General features: G+C 36.9%; 1 protein-coding gene across 1 annotated transcript in view; it reads right to left on the reverse strand.

Moving 5' to 3' along the window:
* The window catches only part of SEMA5A (semaphorin 5A), a 232,028-nt gene that overhangs the window by 183,023 nt on the left and 32,407 nt on the right, over positions 1–16,598 (reverse strand). Inside the window, exons 3-4 of the mRNA XM_069853480.1 lie at positions 13,136–13,235; positions 1,435–1,480 (exon numbers count right to left, since the gene is read on the reverse strand). Of these exons, the coding sequence (XP_069709581.1) occupies positions 1,435–1,480; positions 13,136–13,235 (146 nt within the window). The remainder of the gene's footprint in view (positions 1–1,434; positions 1,481–13,135; positions 13,236–16,598) is intronic.

The following is a 16,598-nucleotide window of genomic DNA, read 5'->3' on the forward strand; positions in this document are numbered from 1 at the left end:
GTCTATGAATTAGCAGAATAAACTACAATAGCACCATCAGAATGCAGCCTCTCGGCAAGAGTCTTCAGGACTTCACACAAATTATTTGTCAGGATATTGTGTACAGCACATAAAATGAAAGTAGACAGCAGAATTCTGGATACTAAAGGTGCTTGCTTTGTCACTGAATCACAGAACCACAGAATGGTAGGGATTGTAAGGGACCTCTGGAGATCATCTAGTCCACCTCCCTTCTCTACAGTAGGTTCGCGTAGAGCAGGTTGCACACGAGCACTCCCAGGCAGGTTTTGAATATCTCCAGAGAAGGAAAATCCACACCCTCCCTGGTGTCACAGCCTTAAGCACTAGCAACTAAATCAAATATTTATCAATCCTGCAACTTTATTAACTATAAACCAACTTCAGATCATGTTTCTAGTAGTCTGAGAAGGTAAAGATTGTCTGCAAGACAAAGTATACCCAAGGTGTTCTACTAACCACAAGGACAGCCCTTACCTGAATGCATTTTAGTTTTCCATATTGAACTTTATAGTATGCTTCATGAAATAATAGCACAGTACGGAATATAAAGTGAGTTAATTTCAAATTGCATAAATTAAAAAAAAATATGAAAAAAAATACGTTTCTATATCATTGTAATTTTCTATTTCCACACCTTAGCAAGTCAGCCAGCTTAATTAAATTTACTAAAACAACTCTTAGAGCCAAGAATACAAGAATGATGAAGGTGAGACATGATGCCAGGGTTAAAAATAATGAAAGAGAAAACAAACAAAGCAAGGAAAAACACTTTAAAAATTGACGGAAGATGATATTGCTGGTATATGGAAGTCAGACGATGTACAGGATAAAACAAATTGGTCAGGGATTCTCACTTACCTTTCTATGAAGCCTAACTGCCCCTAAAAGGCTTTGTTTCACCTTCTAAACCCTGACAAGTTCTAAACAATGCATAACTTCCTTATACACAAAACAGATTCCAATACCCGTGTTCACACTATATTTATTCCTTGAAGATGTGTTGTTTAATTTACTTACTTTAACATTAGAAAATACGATTTTTTTTTACTTATTATTTAAAAAAAAAAATCTTTTCTCTATAGTAACAATAAATTCTGAATATTGAACCTGCATAATAATAAGTTGGAAATGTTTTCTAAAAGAACACGATTCTACTTCCCAGTCTCCATTTTGTATAGATCCACTCTAACAAAATCACAGCAGAGTAAGGTAACATCAGGTCTGTACATCTTGGGGCAAAGGCTAATCTGGAATTAAAATGGATAATATGACTTATATAATATGGGGCCACAAAGAGGACAAAACCAGATGCAGATATAATTATGAAGCTTTTGAATATTTTTATAATCTGCCTTAAAACATCTGCTTACCTACATCATGCAGAGGAACTAAGAAAACAAACATAAAACGTACCTGTATTAGAGAGAGATCCGCAAGCTGCAACCTGAAGAGGTAGTTTCTGGGGTTAAAAAAACAGTAGATAAAAATTGTTACTAGTGTGTAAATAAAAACCATAATTGGTGAATATAAAGTACAGAAAAATATTAAAAATTGACTGGTATTCAGACTCTAAATTCTTTCATGGACTGTCTTAACACACACTCATTTGGGCTAAAGATGAGGCAATTTCTAAAATGAATTTTCAGCTGGAAGGACTGACTGCATATGAATAAAGTACATACTTATGCTGCATACATGTACATCTGACTCATTGCCCCCATCTTCCTTTAGAATCAAAGAGAATATTTAGTGCTTCAGCAGATTCATGTGAGTAGTGTTAGATGTCTAAATAAGAATAAGACGACAGGCAGATTAAAGCTGTCTGTTTCTCTCCACAATGATGGGAACTTTACACAATTAGCTCAGCCACAGGTAGAGTTTGAAGCAAAGGATCCCATTATAACAGTGTCCGTAGAAGCCACAGAGTTTTCACAATTCTCACTGAAATCCTGTCATATCTGGTCTAATTTCTTTGACTTTTTTTTTCTGTCTACAGCAGGAACAACCAATGAACCAAGAATATTTTTCTAAAGCCCATGCAGAAGATTTTCTCACTCCACTTTTTCTGTACAGCAGCATCCTTGCACCTAGAGAACCTGGGGAGGAGTTAAGTCAAACCACGAACAAGATGCGACGTAGAGAAACTGCTTGAAACCTGAGGAAATGACAAGTTAGGATACTCAGAGAAGTGAGCGTGACCCACAAAATTTTCTTCAGCAGGTACTGGGATAATCTATATGTGCTATCACAAGTCCTCCCAACTTACTGTGTCTATGTGTTAAAGCAGCTGTCTTGTTAAGCTGTCCGGATAAACTAGCTCTGTTGGAAACACCTATGGTATCAGTCCATGATCGTCATAAAAACAAGTGAATGCCACACCATCTTTGAACTGATTTCAGCACATTCTTCTCTAGTGCAGATTCTCTTTCAGGCTAGGTCTACAACAGAGCATTTCCATAGTCCATGTCCATACTCCTCCTGGCCGTTTTTTTCTTTCTTCCTTAGTTTCTTCTCACACTCCTTTTTTCTTCTTTTCATTATGTCTGTCTTTTTTTTTTTTACTACATTTCCACATATATAATATTCCTTAGTCTTCTTATGACTAATTTTTACTAATTCTGATTTTGTTTGACCTAGCAATTCTGATTTTTCAAAGCATCTGTGGTGACTATATTTTTATAAAAATAAATAGGAAAATCTTGAAACATTAATATAAATTACTTCAATTTTCATTTACTCATAATAAATCTATAACATTAGCTTCTATGACTTCAATAAATTCACTTTGAGTAAAAAATAGATAACATTAAATTTCAACTTTAATTTTTAATATTTCTAATATTAACAAGCTATCTTCAGTCTTGCACCCATGCAGATCATAGAAGTATAATCTGAACTAAAAGTAAGACACATTTTTTGACATAATCATTATAATCCTTTCCAAAGGAGCATGACATATTGCTAATGGGCACAGATGGGCATATCTCTATTAATTTTTTTAAAAGAGCTGGAGGTGGGGCAGAAATGGGAATAAAACCAAACTGCATCTATCAAATGAAAATGCTTTTTCAAAGCATTTATCTTAGAAACAAAACCACTATCATGGTCAGTTTTATTTATGAACTCTCAGATGCAGCAATGTGTCTTTATTTATTGACTCTGGTGTATACATGGCCTACTTTAGATGTATAAGAACCAAGTCACTAGTCTTTCCTAGTGATATTGCTAAAAGGAGTTAGTCAAAATGCAAGAGAGAAGCTATAAAGGGCAAGAATACATGAGAAAGTAAAATAAAGACAGAATATTTCTTATTAACACAGATAAATCTCAAAAAAGAAATAATTAAAATATTCAGGTTTGAGTCATGAAGAGACCTGAATTGTGCAAACAAAGAGAACAGTAAATTGCAGGACAATGTTTACACAAAGCTTCATCCATAAGCTAATTCAAGTTGACTTGAAAAACATCCGCTGAAATGTCAGGAAGTGATGTGTATAGTCTTTCTAATCTATCTGCACACTCTGTAATGACAAAAATTACCTTCATATCAGCAAAATGTCTTGCTCAGAAATATTCAGCAGGGAACACAAATACTTAGTCTTCTCCTCATCTCATTGCATATAAGCTTCCATCAACCATCATTGATCGTGCTTCTTTCACTCCATATATCAAAGTTAAAGAAACTTATAACTTCACTGCTGTTGTATTTTCTTTTATTTTTTCCACTTTCAGAAGCAGATCAACTTTTTTTCTGCCAGAAAAATTTAATGGCATCCTTGGCAGGTATAAAATATTCTCTTAACTCAGTGGTATGAGACTCACAGGAGTGGCTCATAAATGTCCCATCTGACTCTACAAATAAATGCAGTCTCTGTCGCAGAATATATGAGCAGACTGATCTCATACTTTCATTTTTCAGGTCAGTATTTAGTATACTGTCATGTTGATCTCTACGCATACTTCATCTGGAGATATCATCTGAAGATTTATCACTGATCATTTTAAGACAAATTATCAGATTATTAATGTCTTTTTGTATTCTTTCATTCTAATATCATTTCAACCCTTTAAAAAGTAAGCTATTGTCCCAAACTATAACAATTCTAATTAATAACTACCTAAATATAGTGTCATTCTGGAGAAAAACAGAGGCTAAAAGCTGTGTGGTTGTTGTACTTTTTTTTTTCTAGAAAATGAGATTTGTATCCTATGCAGTAGAGCACAACACTTTTACCCATTAATGTATCCCAGCGTGGAATTAGAAATACTGACCCTGTAAGTGTTAGGGAGACTAAAACGTCTATATTCATGTGAATGAGCTAAGAGCCAGAGCTAATTAGTGTACATTTTACAACTTTCTGTGGTTGCCAATAACCAATTAAAATATTTTCAGCTTCATAAAGTCAGCAGAAAGAAGATAGGATAAGAAAAAAAGCAATGTGCAAGACACAGTAAAAGCATTACACCTCAGCAACACAGAAGTAAACTGAGCAAATGGTGAATGTGCCTACATAAATAATGCTAGGATAGGGGGCAAACTAGCACTTGGAGAGCAATAAGAGCTATTCCTACTTAAATGTGCCCACTTCAGTAGAACTAACAGGACTACATTTAGCTTGACAAAAACCTATTATATTTGTTCAATATGGTAAGGCATGCATCCCTAACATGAGAATTTCAAAAAGGACTTCTCTGAGAAAAATACCAAAAAAAATAAGCAAGACAGTAAAAAAAACCAAACCCAAACCAAAAAAACACACTGGAAATATTAATAAATTTGGCAGTTGAAACAAAACAAAAAAATCAATGCCAATTTTCATAACATGCACAGAGCCATTATGCTGCTGACAAGGCATGTGACAGTACTTTTTTCAATATGTCATTGATGTTTTGCCCTGGATTGCCATTTCTCAACCTCTGTTTAACTTTATTCTAGTGCACTTACACTTTGAAGGAAACAAAAGATGTGAAATAAAAATGACCAAGTCCATTTCTGAAGTATGGATACTTAGACATAGGCCTGTCTCTTGTCCAAATATGGTGGTAATAAAGCAAGACACTGGTGGTAATTGATATATATGTTTTCATTTGATACTTAATGAATGAGGAAAGCAAATGTGTTACATAAAACTGCAAACAGAGGACACTGTAATGAGAAGAAAATACAGCTAACTGAGATAAAGCAGCATCCCTCATTTCTTAAGATAGCCAGCAGACGATAAGCATTTTGCTTTACATTCACAGCACTGAACAACTTTTCTAGCTTAACTGTGATAAACAAAACATATTAATCAAGAGCCTGCTCAAACCCAATGGCAAAGACTTTTACTGGTATCAGTGGGAACTGAATGGAGTGCCACAAAAACCATGCTCCAGTCACCTCCTTGACAATGACATATTTCAACCTATTGCAGCAAATACATTCAATATGACTACAGATAAAAGTATAAAACTAATCTTCTGCATGTTCCTAAAGAAGTCCATGTCAAAAATCAATTGAAAACCCCCAAAAGATTCAAAAGTATAGCATGCTAGCAATGGTTGTTAAATCCAGCACTTTACCATTTTCTTTTTGAAACGGCAAGCTATAAAGCATAAATGCAACAACAATACTGTTGCGTTAAAAGTTTGTGAGCTTACTCAGCTACTTATTATGTTGTTGTTGGGTTCAACTTTATCTGGAAATATCACCACAACCAAACCAAAAACATTAACCCAGTATTTCTTAACTGTGGGTGACCAAATCTTCAAGACTTTTTAATATTGCAAAGCGTATTTCAAAGTGCACGCCCCTGGTTTTCTATATTGGCAGATATGCCATTCATTGTACAGTTCCCACTCACATGAACAGCCGTGCAAATGCTTTGTGGTTAACGGTGGAGCAGATATCCACCTGCAGCCCATGGAGGACCCCACACTGGAGCCGATGTGTTTGCCCGGATGAGGCTGTGACCACATGGGAGACCTGCACTGGAGCAGGTTCCTGGCATGATCTGTGGACCCATGGAGAGACGAACCCATGTTGAAGTAGGTTTGTAGGCAGGACTTGTGACCCTGAGGGTGACCCATGCTGGAGCAGGTTGTTCCTGAAGGACTGCACCCGCTGGATGGGACCTACACAGGAGCAGTTTGTGAAGAACTGCAAGCTAAACCCCTGTTCCCAATCCACCTGTGTCATGGGTGGGGAGAATGTAGAGAAAATTGGGAGCAAAGTCTGGGAAGAAGGGAGGCATGGAGGGAAGATGTTTTTAAGATTTCTTTTTCTTTCTCATTATCCTACTCTGATTTGATAGGTAATAAATTAAACTAATTTCCCTAAGTCGCATGTGTTTTGCCCATGTTGGTAATTAGTGAGTGATTTCTCCTTGTCCTTATCTCTACCCACAAGCCTGTTGTTATATTTTCTCTCCCTTGTCTAGCTGAGGAGGAAAGTAACAGAGCAGCTTTGGTGGGCACCTGGCATCCTGCTAAAGTCAAGTCACCATCCAAGCTCAGCAAGGTCCAAACTGCCGGTGATGTAGGACAAAAGTCCTTATGTTTGGACTAGCATATATTGCAGAAGAAAGGAGCAGCTGATATGAGAACACAGTCTAGCCAGAAGCCAAGAGAAGGCATAAACTGATATATTCTGCAGCGGGACATGTACTACTGCTAACACAGATCACGTGTGTCCTGACTTTCATTGAAGACAGGTACCTTCAGAACACCACTCATCTGATAGAAGTTCCAAAGATGGGTTAAAGTGAAACAGCCCTGTTCCTTGTCAAAGAAGTTCCATTCACCCCTACAACTTCTCTTTTCATCTTACTCAGAGTCAACTCCAGAGCTCCTTTGATGACACATCATGTTAGCTCTACTAATTAAAATGGTGAGACACAAATTAAATCAGCACCAAAAAACGAGTAATTTTTGTGGAGGTAGGGAATTGACCAGTGTAATTCTGCAACCAGACTATTTACCAGAGTTAATGCAAAGGAGGAGAAAACTGTGTGTTGGAAGAAGGCATGAGCAGAAGAGGTATAAACGATTAGTTTTTAAAAATATCTAGGAACCCATTAGCAAGGTAGGAAAGAGAAACAGTAGAGGGAGAAAGACCTTCCTCTTTCCACAGCAGTAGGATGATAATTTCTCTTAGATTTATGATTAAACCATACCTTAGACCAGATAAGATCAATCAGTGGAAGGACAGACATTGATTATCCTGAATCAAGTGTTAAATGAGCAATAAAACCCAGATGGAGGTTAAAAGAATATAGCACTAATTCCTAGTGCCTGTATATTCTCCCAATATGTAGCACTTGGAGCATCTCATTAACAAGAAACTCTCAGATTCTCTCGCTGGGAGCAGACAACAGCAAGAAGCAAACCTGTATAGTTATTTATTTCTTTATTAGAGATTCTTATACCACTGTTAATGAATCCTTTAATTTGCCTTTCTGTTATTATGGCAAGTAGTGGTAATGGTTCAAATTAATGTTCCCAAACACACAACTAATTAAGTGAAAAGGCATACTGTTACAGTCCTTCATCAGAGAGACAAGGAGTGACTGAGGCAATAAGCCACCTCAAAGCAAGTTATAATTCTCAAAGCAAGTTTAATTACCTTGCAGGAGAACATACAGGAGAAAGCCACCATTATTAGGATGCTCTGTGCAAAAAATAACGTAAGATATGTCTAAATAGATATTATCCAATTTTTAAAAAAGTTTAATAGCTTTGAGACAGATTTCTGATAGGTGATCATATAATTTTAAAGTACAGCTGAATTAGCATAACTTAAATTTTAAAAAATAAATTACCACATTTTAAGAATGAAATGCAGCTAGGCTTCTACTCATTAATAATTTCAAGCACAAGAGGCTTGGGAAGAGGAGGATCATTTAATTTTTCCTTTAAACAAACAAGTTCCTTCTGACATAATTTTTGCATGTTCTGAATAAAATAGTTAAGGGAAAAAAATAAAAGTCACAAAAATAAAAAGAGAGAGAAAGAAGAATGCATTAAGAGGGAAATGTAACTAATTATTTTGAACATCAAGATTTTTGCCCCAAACTACTAGATTTGAGACATGGTTTGTAGGGGGAGACAACATAACAACCTTCCAATACTTAAAGGGAGTCTACAGGAAAGCTGGGAAAGCTGGGTAGGGACTGTTTATCAGTGAGTGTAGTGATAGGACAAAGGTTAATGGTTTTAAGCTGAAACAGGGGAGATTAGCTTAGATAGTAGGAAGAAATTTTTTTACCATGAGGGTGGTGAGGCACTGGCACAGGTTGCCCAGAGAAGCTGTGAATGCCCCATCCCTGGAGGTGTTCAAGGCCAGGATGAATGAGGCTCTGAGCAACCTAATCTACTGGAAGGTGTCCCTGCCCATGGCAGGGTGGTTTGAACGGGATGATCTTTAAGGTCTCTTCCAACACAAACCATGCTATGATTCTATGAATCTAGCTGACCTTCATTTTACCAGAATGGCTGGAACAGTATTATTAAATTTTGATTCAGGAAAACTAGAGCTGCTAAGTGTTTAGTGGATTGTCAGAGAATGAGGAGAAAGAAAGGCTATGCATACTTCCCCAGGGCAATTCAGACATCTCTGCTGCTATATTCTTACCCTGAGCTGGCCTTTTTCCCACCCCTCAATTGACCTTTTCAAAAGAGAAACAAAGGAAAAGCTGCAGGACACATGAGAAACTGCTTCCACACAGGAAAAGAAGGCAAGGGTGTTCTTGGGGAAATCCAAGAAACTCTGTGCTTACTGGCATTTAAAAATAAAGAAATCATTATCATATTTGATTAGAGGCTAAGTCAGTCCACTAAATAACAGACAGAAATATTCATCTGAATATTTTATCAGGATTTACTGGAATAAGATATAAACAAGCAGTCTCTCATTTCCTTGAACTTACTGAGGAGCTAATGCCCTGAGAATAAGCCTTCGCCGATGCCACTTAATTATAAAAGTAAATTCTGCACTGCCATATGGGGTTTTTTTGGAAGAAAACAAATTAATTCCCTAGAAGGTTTCAGATTGCAAGAGAACTCATTTATTTTTATCTGCTAGGTCATATGTGATGTTAAGAACAATGCCTGGAGCAAATTTTAAAGATACTGTTTCATGGGAACATAGCTGTATTGCCCTGTTGTCAAAAGCCAATAGTCTTTGAAACGTACTAAAAACTGTTTAACATCCATACCAAAATTTCCTTGTAGACTGTTTCTCATTATTATATTTTCTTGTTTTCCATTTTATGGAAATAAATAATCTCATTCAATTTAGCACAAAGCTATTAAGAAAAAAAGTTCCTTTTACATTATACCTAGACCCAATTGACATAACACTGAAAAATCTCTCCCGTTCTTCAAATGCAAATTTTAAAACCCAGTAACCATAACAAAAACCATTCTTCTTCACTCAATTCAACCTCATAAATCGAACTGTAATCTTCGCTTGTCTTCACTATATACTTTAGGCAGTTTGATCAAAGTCAGGCAAGACTTTACCTTCACCGAACTCCCACATTTCTCAAATCTATCTAAATTAATTTTTCTGCACGGATAATTTGTGCAAAATCATCCCAGGCAAGCAAGACAACTTGGACTTGCGTTCAGAGAAACATGACTGTGAACACTCTAGAAATAAGGCAGACTGAGCCAAACCCAAGCTTCATTGCAACCAGCAGCCTCTCTCCCTAATGGACGTGGAGGGACAATGAAAGGGTAGGGTGGCTCCAAATCTTAGGCAACTCCTCAGCATGGGGGAAATAGCAGTGCCAGGGCAGACAGGATGATTAAAGTGAAGATGTGTGTTAGTATTGGAGTTGTAACATTCATAGATCACTGGAGATGGTGTAAGAAGACTGAAATAGGGCTAGGAGACTCCAAATTAATCAACTTAAGAGTACAGGAGAGCTAAACATTTTGCAGAACAAAATAAAATATCAAGCAATGACTCTCACAAGGACAGAAGACAATCTTGCAGGGCTGGGGGGGAAGAGGGATGCAGAGGACAGATTAAATTGTAAAAATATCTGGTTTTATTATGCCCAATGATATTAGAAGGCCACCTTTATTTCCAAAACTGAAAAAGCTAATCTTAACAATACAGGACCAGTAATTACTTTCCCAGTCACTGCCTGTACTGGCAAATACTACAGAATAATGTCCCATTCATATATTTAGAGATCTCTATCTCAAAAATATTCCTGTTCTTGCTTTGTTAGCACTGGTGAAATGTGACAAAACTCATTTTTGCTTGACTAAATTAATCATGGCCAATTTAAACTGATTTGGTTTTCTGCCAATGCTACTGTGTAGTTTATACAGCTATTTCCTTCCCTAAATGTACCTGCTGATGGATTTATGGACAGGTGCTGCATACACACTCAGCCTTTGTTTTTCTGCACTACAATTCCAACCTTCTTCATTTGCCTTTTAGAAGCCCTTCCTTACATGCCTTTCTAATTTCAGTTAGCCTTGTTTAAGCATATATAAACAGAATAATAAACACTACTACAGTCTGAAGTCTTCGAAGCACCTTGTGCGATGATATCAACAGTACTTTCTCACTACAGAAGACACCTTTTGAGGCTTTATGGGATCATACCTGTCTTTTTAGCCAGCTGCATGACATTGGCAGCTCCTAGTGTGAATCCAGTCTAGATTTCAGCTGGAAACTTTGCTACCTTGCTTATTAATAAAAAAAAAAAAATCAGGAACCTCTTTAGAGGCTGTAGAAATTAAAAAACAGAAGACAATCACCCACTAATGGAAAAGGGATTTAATAATTTCCAATACTGTCAAGTTTTCACATGCTCTTTTGTTTGGTTTCAAAGACAGAAATTTGGGGAAAGAGTTCACTAAACTCCACTAAGATGAACAAAATCAATTACAAACCTAAGCTGAGCCAGGACACCTCGTGCCTGTGAAACATTTGTTTAGAACACCGCCACCTTACTAAAGCAAAAGCCTAAAGGTGAAAGCATCATCCCATGTTTTCATTTGGATGTTGGACAAATAAATTATAATGGTGATACTTCATTTGTCAGTGCAAACAGAGTAATCTAAGTTTATTTGTAGCTTTCCTAAATGCCAGATCCCACATTTCCCTTCGTTACCATTGGTTGGGTAGAGAAGTGAAAAGTATGTTAGAGGACTACAAAGTATAATTTTTGCAACTAAAAAGAAACTTTCAAGTGCTCAGACATTACTGAAATCACATTACACAGTTATTAGCTTTCCAGTACTGAAGTGTTAGTATAAGAAGATAGTAAAAAAAAAGGTAGTAAAAAAAAAGTTGGAATATTCAAAGAGAAATAACTGTGTATCAAAAGATATTTCAGTAGGGAGAAGGAATTATCAGTGTTTCTCTTCGCAATCTTTGTGAGAGCACATTTGTGGCTTAGGACAGCAAACAATTTTTTCTAATGGCTCTTCAGATATATGAGCCCTGTGAGGCAAATGCACAAGAAACTTATACTAAAATGTTATGCACAGGCCATAGCACAAGCAAGGTAATATTACTGCTCTGTTTAGGTGGCCCTGGGTGAAAGGCAACTAGAAACAGTGCATTACTTAAAAAAAACATCAGTGCAGCCAGTTGAGAATATGAAAGGCTGCAAAAACCATTCCTGCAAATGACCAGAAAACTCAACATCACTGTGAAAGGATTCATTCTACATAGTAGCAGGGACTATATGCAAAAGCTGCGACTACCACACTCTCACAACCAGTTGCTGGTCTCTGAATATATATCGCCATGACATAGAATGGCTTTCACCATATAGCCTGGCACAATGCTTTGAGATGGAAGCTGGCATTTTTTTTAAGTCACTGACTATTCAAGAAAATCATCCAAAGCTTATGCCATAGTCGTTCAAAAGACTTCATTGTAAGCACAAGTTAAAATAAGCATATGATTTGCTGAGATTTGGAACTCAGATAAATAGTAAGGTGAAAAAAAAATAGAAAGGAGAGGGAAAAAAATCTTTTTTTGTTGGTTTTTTTTTGTTGTTCTTTTTTCCCATCGATTATTGAGATGTATACAGCATAGATCGATCCCACACACAATTTCATGGAACTGAGGAGAGGCTCAGACAAATCTGACTTATGTTGGCTGTCTTTACAGAACAGCATCAGTTGACAGCTTCATGCCTCATTTCATGTGGCACCTTACAGAACAGAAAAATCAACATGTGCACAGCATATCCCAGGTGGAAATGTCAGGTGGGCCAGAGACGTATATACATTTCCACATTCAGAAAGTTTTGCCCCTGTAGCTAAGCAACTTTCATTGGCATGCAGAAGAAAGAACTTCTCAATGTGCACTTTATGACTCTGTATATTGAACCTCATTTTCAACTTAAAAAAAAAATTGCAGTATATTCCAATGCTAAATCTACCAAAAAAATGAAGTGACTAGAACTTTGTCAATTCAAGAGCAAAATATATTCAGACAGCAGATTTAAATAAGTTTAGATGGTTAAAACTTTGTGCCAACCAAAATGTTTTACTATGCTTCATATGCTAAGAGAAGAAAAAATGGTGTTCAAGGGCTTTCACTGCTTCAGTGTTGATATCTAAGACAGTGTCACTGTTCGTCACAGCCTGAAAGTAGTCATACTGTGGAAAGATTATGATTATAACCAACTTTACCATCAATTCTGCAGTCTCTATAATATTGCTCCCGGCATTGTACTGAATAATAACTAGAAACTTCCAAGCACAAAGAGCAGTATTGTGTAACCAAATCTGGGATCTTCATAAGTTTTATGCTATGGTACCTACTGTCACATTATCATATGTTAAAATGTTAAAAATTCTGCCTGCAAAATCTGCCTGTTCTACTGCATGCATCCAAAGTTTGACAGTACTCTAGGAGAAACCTCTTAAAAATGAGAACACTGTAAGCTATTAGGATCCTTCATACCAGGCAGATGATCTTTTAATTTTGGTCAGGAGCAAGAGAAATAACCGCACATAATGTGTAGTTTAGTGGGTCTGGAAGGCAGGGGATTCACACAAAAGCAAGCTGATATTAGGACTTGGGGCAATATTACTTATCAACAAAGAATAGAATCCAGTTTGATGCAACATGAAAAGAAAATAGATTTCTCACCTTGCTCCAGCAATAAGTTCTTTTTGTCCTGGGTCAAATGTTAACTGTGAGAAGTCCACAGCATCTTCTGCTCTGAACACACGTAACCAAGGGGCTATTTCTGAAAGCAATCAAGAAATATAACTGTTACTGTAAATGTCATAATTGCATTACATCAGGTAGCCAACATCAGCAGGTACTGTAGCAGGTAATGTGGGGCTACAGGCTTTCTCAGTATGGTCCTCTAAGGAAACACAGAAGACTTTTACCATTGTACCATGTAATTTACACTACAGGCCTATAAAATATATAGAGCAGTGATCCAATATAAGCTTAAAAGATGTATTCAAATTTTGGTCTTTTATAAGCCAGGTGTGTTTTTTCTCAAAGAATAACCAGGTTGGAAGAGACCCACCGGATCATCAAGTCCAACCATTCCTATCAAACACTAAACCATGTCCCTCAGCACCTTGTCCACCCGTGCCTTAAACACCTCCAGGGAAGGTGACTCAACCACCTCCCTCGGTAGCCCGTTCCAGTGCCCTAAAAAATTTCCTAAAATTTTCCTAAAATTTTCTCCCTTAGGTAAAGCAGAAAACACCTCAGCATAAGTGCAACTCACTAGCACATATTTAAGTAAAGTAAGATTAATTTTATATCCATCAGAAGCAGCCAAGGACCAGTGGTTTGGGTTTTTTGCTTTGTTCATTAATGAAAAAGGATCCAATCAAGCGGAAAACTGAGTAGAACAAGCAAATTTTACTTTTCATCATTGTTACAATAAAAAGGTTGAGATATGAGGGATGAAAAAGGGAAAATGCTTGACATGCAGGTATAATTTTTGGTTTAACTTGCCTTTCTCAAACCAGTTTAGTGATATGTAGAACAGAGCAGACAAGCAGGTATGTTGACGTGTTGATGAAAATCAGCAAGAAGGATTACTTGTATTTAGAATGTGAATCTATTTCTATTTTCAAAGTTAAATTCACACAAATAACTACACAAAAAAATCCTTAAATATTTACATTATTTGTAGTTATTTTTGCATTCATATCACTAGCTGGATAAAAACAGTGTGGCTATATGAACACAAATGGTCTGGGAACAAAGCATGTTTAGTTGTTTGGTTTTTTCTTGTTTTTTCAACACAGACATGCAGATTTCATATAATTGCAATGACAATATAAATAGTTCTTAAAAAAATTGCAGTTGTAAAAAAACCTCATCCTCCAAAGTTTCTCTCCCAGTTCTCAGGATGCCAAATCATTTTTCTTAATTATTTTTTTAATGAATTAACAAACCAGTGTTCTACAACACATGAAAGTTGAAGAGGGCAATGTATGTATAGCACAACAGGTTGCGCCAGCTATCTATTTGAAGACTATAGATGTGTAAACAGTCGATTAAAGAAACAAAGTGTAAGTATTTAGTCACATGACTGTTTGGAATACAAAGTCAATACCAAGTCCCCCTGAGAGAGCCACTGCTGTCTAATTTTTGAAATCAGTATCACTATTGCAGCTCAGGTTGCCGACACCCATGCTAAGCTCCCTTCTTATCTCATGAGCATATTTTTCCTTTTGGAAATATTTGGGTTGAAATAATCCAAGTCTTGTGCCTGTTTCATGATGATTTGTTCCTGATTTAAATATTAAAGTTTTAGGACAAAGTTTTAGCAGGTCATCCATTCCTAAGGAGAGGTTTGGGGAGAAAAATGGGTGTTTTGTGTCAAAATGTGTTCTGCCATTGCAAAGATCCATTAAATGCATTGTGCAGAAGCTATAGCATCACATGCTTTGGAAAAAACAGATAGAATCACGCAGTAGAATCACTTGGGTAGCAGAAAACTAATTTCTGCATTTTTAATGACAGCCTGTACGCATCTGGGCAATTTCAGGTCTATAATGCCAGTTTGTACAGGTTCTGCAGAAACTGTAGCTAAATTAACTGTTGATTCCATCTGCACTGGATAGGTTCTCAAATCAGGGTCTGCTTGTGCCCAGAGGTTTCTGTCTCTGAGGTACAATCTTGCAGAATCACACACAAGTCTACTCCTAAACTGCCAAAGTACAACTAAGGCTATAACATTCAAATTTGTATTGCTGTGTGCAAATATGCAGACCTGAAACTGCCACTGGCACAGCAGCAGAGCTGCACACAGGTAAAGTCAGACCAGCTGTGGAAACAGCAGCCTCTGAAAGAGAGACAAGGCAAGCAGTTGAGAAGAGGATTACTTCAAATCCATATTGGTATGATAAATGAAACCCTTGCTCTCCTGAAAAATGAAGATACAGTAGCTCCCCATAGCATGGGTAGGCCAGGGACATTTCAGTACAAAGAGGTACTATGGTGCCAGGAGACTACAAGGAAGACTGAAATTCAAGGATGCAATTCTCTTCCACTTGCCCTGCTGTCTCAGCAAAGCACAATAAAGAATCAGCCTAGAGCAAGCAGGTTATTGAGACCATTTCCAGGCTTTAAGTAAGAGGGCAGGGGCCAGTGAGGGCAAGGCAAGCCCAAGCTAGAGAACAAGAAGAGAATGAGGACTTGCTAAGAGCTCTCTCTGACATTCAATTCCCCTCCGTCCCTCCAAAAAATAAATTATTTTATCCTGTCTTTGTTGCATTCAGCAGTTTTCTTGCTTGAGGGACTAAGGTCAGGAAGAGCACATGGTAGCTTGAGCTGGGTTTTTTTTTTCAGTAAATGCTCTGAAACTGTATCTCATGTGTGTCACACTAGCATCCTGTCACAAAGGAACAAGCCTCCATGGGATAAAGCTACAAATTTGTGATACTTCTACAAGAGAAAACAAACAAAAGCACAACAACAACAACAACGAAAACAGCCAAAAAAAGAAAATCAAAAAAACTCCCATGTGAACTGTAAAAGTAAAAGCTTATTGGTGAGATTCTGCATTGAATAACACTACAGAAAATGTATATAACTAAATCAACAGAATCATGAGCTTTATTTCCATCTGAATAACAAAAGCTATCTGAAAAGCCTTAGGTGAAAGAAGATCTTTCAGTTCAGTTATGAGTTAGCTCCCTAGAGTAAAAAAAGCATAATGAGTTATTAAAGGTCTATAAATTATTTTTCTCCTAATTAAAAACTCATGGTAAAATTGTAAGGAATAATAATTTCACTTTATTAATGGTTCTCACATAGACACATAATGACAAGCTTCACAAAATAACAGAGCTATAGATTTTATATGCTACAACAATACCATAAACAAATGCATAAACTAAGCTAGCCTGCTGACACATAACCTAATCATATTGCCTGCTGATCACAGGCAACAAAGAGCAAAATCCCTCCTTTTTCCAGTTCTAATCCTCCCCTTCCCAGCATTTCTCTGCCTTCAGTTAATGTGCAGCACAGTAAAATGCCTAGCTCTTTACTGATTTCTTTCCTCTTACTCCTGATACCAAAACCACTTCTTCAGAAACGTGTTCAACCTGCATTTTTTTGGTTTTTTACC

The sequence above is a fragment of the Phaenicophaeus curvirostris genome, chromosome 3 (assembly GCF_032191515.1).
Source record: "Phaenicophaeus curvirostris isolate KB17595 chromosome 3, BPBGC_Pcur_1.0, whole genome shotgun sequence".
Taxonomy (NCBI): domain Eukaryota; kingdom Metazoa; phylum Chordata; class Aves; order Cuculiformes; family Cuculidae; genus Phaenicophaeus; species Phaenicophaeus curvirostris.